Raw genomic sequence first — 8,268 nt, 5'->3', positions numbered from 1 at the left:
AAGTAGGAAGAGAGAAAAATACTTCTTAGACAAGCAAAAGTAAAATATTTAAGCAATATTAAACGTTACCTAAAAAATGTCGAAGGACTGTCTCTAAGCAGAAAAGAAGCAAGAATCTATATGAAAGGGAATATCCTAATAGGAAAGGCAAATATATAGTAAGTTTTGGAGATAATTAAAAAAGTCAGTACATAGATATGAAAAATAGCATAAGAAATTAAAAGTAAAATAAATAGTAAAGTTTCTTGGTGGCCTACTTGTTAAGAATTCAGCCTTGTCATTGCTGTGGCTAAGTTCAATCCCTGGCCCTGAAGTTCCAAATGACATGGGTTCAGCTGAAAAAAAAAACCCACAACCAATCGGGAAAGGGATAAGCATGATGATATAAAATATGAGACCAAAACCAGAAATGGTGTGTGTGGAGGGAGAAGGACTAAAAAAATGCATCTCTTTTGAATGTGTTTCAACTTAAATTATTATCAGTTTAAAGAAATTAGAATAATTGGGTCAACATATTTGAGAAACATGGTAACCACAAATCAAAAACCCAAAATGGATGCACAAAAACAAAAATAAAGGAAATCAAACATATCATAAAAAGAAAATCACCCCAAAACAGGAAAAATAAAAAAAAATTTAAAAAGAAAACCTAGAAAATAACTGGAAAACAAATAATAAAATGTCAATAAGTACATACATATCAATAATTTCTTCAAATGTCAATGGACTAAATGCTCCAATCAAAAATAGGTAATTGAATAGAAAAAAGGACACTTCAATATGCTGTCTATAGAGACTAACTTCAGGGCAAAAGACACAGATTGAAATTGAGGGGATGGAAAAATGTATTCCGTGCAAATGGAAGTCAAAAGAAGCTATAGAGTAGCCCACTTATTTCAAACAAAATAGATTATAAATACGGTTAGAAGAAAAAAAGGACAATATATATAGTTCCTAGTCAGATTCGTTAAACACTGAGACATGATGGGAACTCAAAAAAAATTTTTTTTGGTCTTTTGTCTTTTTAGGGCTGTACCTACAGCATATGGAGGTTCCCAGGATAGGGAAAAAAAAGGACAATACATATGGATCAAAAGATCAATACAAGAAGAAAATATAACAACTGTAAGTATACATGCATCAAACATAGGAGCACTTCAAAATATAATGCAAATGCTAACAGATATAAAAGGAAAAATTGACAGTAACACAATAAAGATAGGGGGCATTAACACTCTATACACATCAATGGATGTCATACTGACAGAAAATAAGGAAGCACTGGCCTTTCACACATTAAACCAAATACACTTAATCGATATGTAGAGAGCATTCTATCTCAAAGCATCAGAATACACATTCTTTTCAAGTGCACATGGAACATTATCCTAGATAGATCACATGCTGGGTCACAAAGCAAGCCTTGATAAATTAAAAAAACTTAAATCATATCAAGTGTCTTTTTGACCACAACACTTTGAGAGCAGCAATCTACTACAATGGAAAAAAACTGAAAAAACACAAAAGTGGAGGCTAAACAATACGATACTAAACAACCAGTAGGTCACTGAAGGAATTAAAGAGAAGATTAAAAAAATATATAGAGCCCAATGATGAAAATGCAATGATCCAAAACTTATGAGACACAGCAAAAGCAGTTATAAGAGGGAAGTTTATAGCAATACAGTCTTACCTCAGGAAACAAGAAACATCCCAAATAAACGACCTAAGCTTCCACCTAAGAGAACTAGAGGAAGAACAACAAAACCTAAATTTAGTAGAAGGAAAAAAACCATAAAGATCAGAGCAGAAGTAAATTAAATAGAGATGAAGAAAACAGTAGAGAAGATCAATAAAAACAAAAGATGGCTCTTTGAAAAGATTAACAAAATTGATAAACCTTTAGTCGGACCCACCAAGGAAAAAAGCAAGAGGGCCCAACTAAGTGGATAAAGAATATACACATGCACACACACAATTACTGAGCCATAAAAAGGAATAAAATAATGCCATTTGCAGTAACATGGATGAACCTAGAGATTCTTATACTAAGTGAAGGAAGGCAGACATAGAAAAATGATATGTAATATCATTTGTATGTGGTATCTAAAATACAATACAAATGAACTTTTTTACAAAATAGAAACTTGCAGACATAGAAAACAACTTATGATTACCAAAGGGAGAAGAAGGTGGGGGAAGGATAAATTAAGAGTTTAGGATTATTAGACACCAAGTATTATATATAAAATAGATAAACAACAAGGGATAGTATAAGAATATATAGTCAATATCTTATAAATATGTATAATGGAAAAGAGCCTGAAAAGAATAGATTATATATCCATATTGCTGCAAATGGCATTATTTTGTTCTTTTTTATGGCTGAGAAGTATTCCTTTGTGTATATGTACCATACCTTCTTAATCCATTCATCTGTCATTGGACATTTAGGTTGTTTCCATGTCTTGGCTATTGTGAATAGTACTGCAATGAACATAGGGGTGCATGTATCTCTGTGAATGAAAGTTTTGTCCAGATAGATGCCAGGAGTAGGATTGCTGGATTATATGGCAGTTGTTTATTTAGTTTTCTGAGGTACCTCCATATTGTTTTCCATAGTGGTTTTACCAATTTACATTTGCAAATACCAGGTTACCACAGAACCTAACTGAGCTTCTAGAACCCTCCTCAGTTCAGAAATATTCAACTATACAGAGCCTAACATTTTCTTATGTATTAATGACACATCTGCTTATCATGCTCCAGAAGGACTGAATTTCTCTATCTCTATGTTCAAATCCTAAAACTCATTCAAAGATGAGGTAATTGTTTCAAACTACTAGTAATTTTTTTTTGATCTAGCTAAGGTAAGGTATTATACTCTCCTTGAATTATCTGACTCAGTTTTCTATATTTTGTTATCAATTCAAATCCCCTTTAAATGAAAATTTAGGACATTATTATCTACCTCCAAATGTAATCTATTTCAGAGCTGTTTCCTTGTCTGCCAAATTTTCTATCCCTCACAATGCCCAATATTGTCTAGGGAAGTTCAACTCTAAAAATCTCATGGGAAATGAACAAATATTGCAAAATATCCAGATACAGATTTTGAGGACAGAAAAAATGTTAAGGAATGCCTCTATTATACAATTTCTTTATACATTGCTGTCAACAGTGTTGATGACAATAATGTTTTATTTACCTTGTATTTAGTGCTTGCTTTATTTGTTTTTGAATCAATTTGAGCTAATATCTGAAAAAAAAGATATCTTCCCTGTAAATCCACTGTCCAAATCATATATATGGGCTGGAATTCCAGGAATTAAAATCTTTCATTCTTTTCATTTCTTACTTTTCTTTCTTTCTCTCTCGTTCTTCTCCTTCCTTCCTTCTTTCCTTCCTTCACCTGTGGCATATGGACGTTCTCAGGCCAGAGACTGAATCTGAACCACAGCTGTGACCTACACTACAGCTAGGAAAAACTTGGTTCTTAACACATTGTGCCACAGCAGGAACTATGGAATTATAATTTCTCAAATGGAATCATTCCAGATCAGCTTTCTAGTTGCCCTCTTTACATCTTTGTTCCTTAGAATATAAATTAGTGGGTTCAGTGAGGGCAACAATGGTATAAACAAGGGCAAGGATCTTCCCCTGATTCTGGGAATAGTTACTATCAGGCTGAAGATACATGAACATTATTGTTCCATAAAACAGTGAGACCACCATTAGGTGGGATGCACAAGTTCCAAAGGCATTTTGTCATCCTTCAACAGAGTGCATCCTCACCACAGCCATGGCTATGCAGACATGAGAGGTAAGGATGATGCAGACTGGAATGGCAAGAATGATCAGGTGAGCAATTAGCATATTCAACTCAGTTCGAACAGTGTCTACAGAGGACAGCTTGATAATGACAAGGACCTCACAATGGAAATGGTCCACATGGCAGCAGCCACAGAAAGGCAAAACAATGGCCAGTGAAGACTGAAGGAGTGAGTTGGTAAACCTTGAAAACCAGGACATGGCTGCAAGAAGGTGGCAGATTTTTGGGTGCATGATTGTAGCACAGAGAATGGGCCAACAGACTGCAACACAGGGGTCAATAGCCATGGCAGCAAGAAGCACACATTCTGTGGAGCCAGGAGCCAAGGCCACAGAACACTGAACCATGCAGCCTATGTAGCTGATTTTCTTACTGCATCTCCGTATGTTTACCAGAATCTGAGGAACAATGCAGGTAGTGAAACAGATGTCCAGAAAGGAAAGTTTCCAGAGGAAGAAGTATATTGGGGTGTGGAGCTTGTTGTCCAGGTGTGAAACTAAAAGCATGACTGCATTGCCTATAAGAGTCATGACATAGAATTCAAATGCAAACAGAGATATGATAAACTCGGCCTGTGGATATTTCGAGAAGCCAATTAAAATGAAGCAGTTGAGATGAGATCAAGTGTTCTCTATATATTCCCAAAACAAAAAAAAAGGAGTCAATTTTTATATAATAGTCACCATCATTCATAGGTTTTGTAAATAAATTCAAATATGGAAGAGAGGACAAGATGGCGGAGGAGCAGGGGGACACGCTTGCCCTCTCCCACAAACACAACAAAAAAAGCACATCTACAGAATAAATGACTCGCACAGAACAGCAACCAATCGCTGGCAGAGGAACCTAAACTCCAATAACGGCAAGAAGTTCGTGACATTATTGGGCAGAACGGGAGAAAAGAGGAGAGTGAGAGAAGGTGAATCCCAGCGGGACGGACGCTCCCGAAAGGGAACTGCAGAGGAGAAAGGGATCCCGCACCCTGGAAAGTCACCTACCGGGCGAAAGATCAAATGAACCGGAGGAATCCCCAGATGCAGAGAAGAGTGTAGCAGTAAGTTGGAGTACGGAAAAGCCGATCAAGAACCCAACGGACCATCTGAACTGCAGGCACAGTCACCAAAAATTGAGACGCCTGAGTGGGGGCTGGGCACCGAATCCTCGGCTCCAGAGGTTAGTCCCCGGGAAAGGGCTGGGGGACGCCTGGGTGGGGGCTGGGCACCGAGACCTTGCCTCTGAAGGTTGGTCCCCGAGAGGGGGCCGGGGGACGCCTGGGTGGGGGCTGGGCACCGAGACCTCGCCTCCGAAGGTTAATCCCTGAGAAAGGGCCGGGGGACGCCTGGGGGGGGGCTGGGCACTGAGACCTCGGCTCCAGAGATTAGTCCCCGGGCTAGGGGGGCGGGGCAGAGCGGAAACTGCTTGGGAGGTCTCTAAACCATTTGACGGGGCAGAGACTGCCTGGGAGACTAGAAAACAAAGCCATCGCAGAGGAAGGGAGCAATACTCTAGGGGCGGGGAAGTGGAAAGCCGCCTCAGAGGGAACCTGGGAGAAGAGCCTGGTCTGCACCCGGGCTGGGGAGGGGAGAGCAGAAGGGGTGGGTCCCCATAGAATACCCCCCACGCCACAGCAAGCTTACAGGCCCGCTAGCTAGCAGAAAGCTGTGCTTCCCAGTGCATTCCCTCCCCCTACCCCCGCCACCCCCTAAGCTCTCACCGAACCTGGGTCTGCCTGCCATCCAGGAGGGCTGGCCTCAACAATCGCCTGAAGCCTATCACTGCAGGGGCTCTCCCTGCACAGGCCTGCTTGCCCTTTGGAGGGGCTACACTTCCACAGAGCAGCACCAAACACCACCAGCCTCCTAGAAAAGGCCTGCAGCCCAGAAAAGCTAGAACAAGCCTAGCCAGGCCGTGAATAGATCGGCCTAATCCTCCTACGGTTTTTCTGAGACGGGCTGCCCCGGGGAGGAGCCTCTTGGGTCTCCAAGGGCCCTGCTACCCGCCCAAGACCCCAGGGGGTGCCTGAGACCTAGTGGACCAGCTGCATAAGACTGCCAGCTCCAGGCAGGACCCCCTGCAGCCCAGAAAAGCTGCAACAAGCCTGGCCGAGTTGGGAAAAGATCTCAGACGGTTTTTCTGAGTCGGGCTGCCCTGGGGAGGAGCCTCTTGGGTCTCCAAGGGCCCTGCTACCCGACCAAGATCCCAAGGGGTGCTGAGACCTAGTGGACCAGCTGCATAGGACTGCCAGCTCCAGGCAGGACCCCCTGCAGCCCAGAAAAGCTGCAACAAGCCTGGCCGAGTTGGGAAAAGATCTCAGACGGTCTTTCTGAGTCAGGCTGCCCTGGGGAGGAGCCTCTTGGGTCTCCAAGGGCCCTGCTACCCGCCCAAGACCCCAGGGGGTGCTGAGAACCAAGTGAAATCTGCTACCATCGTGGGGTAGACCTCCCAGTCCTGTCTGCCCTCAGGAAGTCCTCCTTTGCTTCAAAGAAACACTGTTAGTCCCATCAACACTCCAGAAAAGCCACACTGTCTCAAAAAATACTGACCAAAAACGCCAGCCCTCAGGAAATATTCCACGGCAGTGACAAGGCAAACACTACCCGATAACGGAGAGTACAACTCCCTCAGGAGAAAGAAGACAACAAGCAAGATGAAGAAGCTGAGAAACCACCCCCAGTCAAACCAACAGGAGAACTCACCTAAAACAGTCAACAATGAAACAGATCTCTGCAGTCAGACAGACCTGGAATTCAAAAGAGAAATACTGAAAATACTGAAGGAATTAAGAGAAGATATGAACAGTAATGCAGATACCCTCAGAAAGGAACTAGAAAATATAAGGAGGAGCCAAGAAAAACTACAACATTCATTTGCAGAGATGCAAACTGAACTAGGGGCAGTAAAAACCAGAATGAATAATGCAGAAGAACGAATCAGTGATATGGAAGATAGAATAATGGAAATCACTCAATCCGGTCAACAGACAGAAAACCGAATCAAAAAACTGGAAAGCAATATAAGAGACCTATGGGATAATATAAAACGGGCTAATCTACACATGATAGGAATTCCAGAAGGAGTAGAAAAAGATAAGGGAATGGAAAATATATTTGAAGAAATTATCGCTGGAAACTTCCCAAATCTAAAGGATACTGGGTTCAAGATACAAGAAGCACAGAGGGCCCCAAACAAACTGAACCCAAACAGACCCACACCAAGACACATCATAATAAAAATGGCAAAAGTTAGTGATAAAGAGAGGATCCTAAAGGCAGCAAGAGAAAAACAGAATGTTACCTACAAGGGAACCCCCATAAGAATATCAGCTGATTTCTCTACAGAAACACTACAGGCCAGGAGGGAATGGCAAGAGATATTTAAAGTGCTAAAAGGAAAAAATATGCAACCTAGAATACTTTATCCAGCAAGAATATCATTTAAAATAGAAGGGGAAATAAAAATTTTTCCCAACAAACAAAAACTTAAAGAATACAGCAACACAAAACCCAGGTTAAAGGAAATATTGAAAGGGCTCCTCTAAACCAAAAAGAAAGGAAGGAAAGGGAAGAAAAAAGAAAAGAAAAAAAAAAAGAAGAAGAAGAGGAAGAACTAGGACTGAGGAAACCGCAATCAGAGAGCAGTCACTCAAATAAGCCAGCATACAGATTTAATCATGAACATGCTTCAAACAAAATAAAATTAAAAAGAAAAAAATAAAAGAGTCATCAAAACCATAAAATGTGGGCAAGGGATGTTAGGAGGTAAATAACCCTTTTTGTTTATATGTATGTCTCTCTTCTTAATTTTAATATAATAATGAAGTGTTTGAACTTACAGGACCATCAGGCTAAAACACACAATTATGGGAAGGGGTTAGCATACTTAAAAAACAGGGCAACCACAAGCCAAAACCAAATATTGCATTTGAAAAAATGAAAAAAAAAATACACTCAAGCAGATAATAACAGGAGACCATCCAACCAAAAAAAAAAAAAAAAAAAAAAAAAAGAACACGAGGTTCAAATGGCAATAAAGAATCATCTATCAATTACCACCTTAAATGTCAATGGACTGAATGCCCCAATCAAAAGACACAGAGTGGCTGAGTGGATAAAAAGGCAAAAACCTTCAATATGCTGCCTACAAGAAACTCACCTTAGGACAAAAGATACATATAGATTGAAAGTGAAAGGGTGGGGAAAATATTTCATGCCAATAGACATGACAGAAAAGCAGGAGTCGCAACGCTCATATCAGACAAAATAGACTTTAAAACAAAAGACATAAAGAAAGACAAAGAAGGACACTACTTAATGATTAAGGGATCCATCCAAGGAGAGGATGTTACTAGCATCAACATATATGCCCCAAATATAGGAGCACCCAGATACATACAACAAATATTCACAGACATAAAGGGAGATATTGATGAGAATACA

The 8,268-nt window shown here is 40.5% G+C and overlaps 1 protein-coding gene across 1 annotated transcript; it reads right to left on the bottom strand.

Annotated features, from left to right (window-relative positions):
- LOC110259617 (olfactory receptor 2J3-like) lies at positions 3,769-4,362 on the bottom strand. Its single transcript, XM_021085094.1, has one exon. The coding sequence runs from the start codon at positions 4,360-4,362 to the stop codon at positions 3,769-3,771; it is 594 nt and encodes a 197-aa protein (XP_020940753.1).

The sequence above is a fragment of the Sus scrofa genome, chromosome 2, assembly GCF_000003025.6.
Source record: "Sus scrofa isolate TJ Tabasco breed Duroc chromosome 2, Sscrofa11.1, whole genome shotgun sequence".
Lineage (NCBI taxonomy): Eukaryota > Metazoa > Chordata > Mammalia > Artiodactyla > Suidae > Sus > Sus scrofa.
This window is presented reverse-complemented; position numbering and strand designations above follow the sequence as displayed.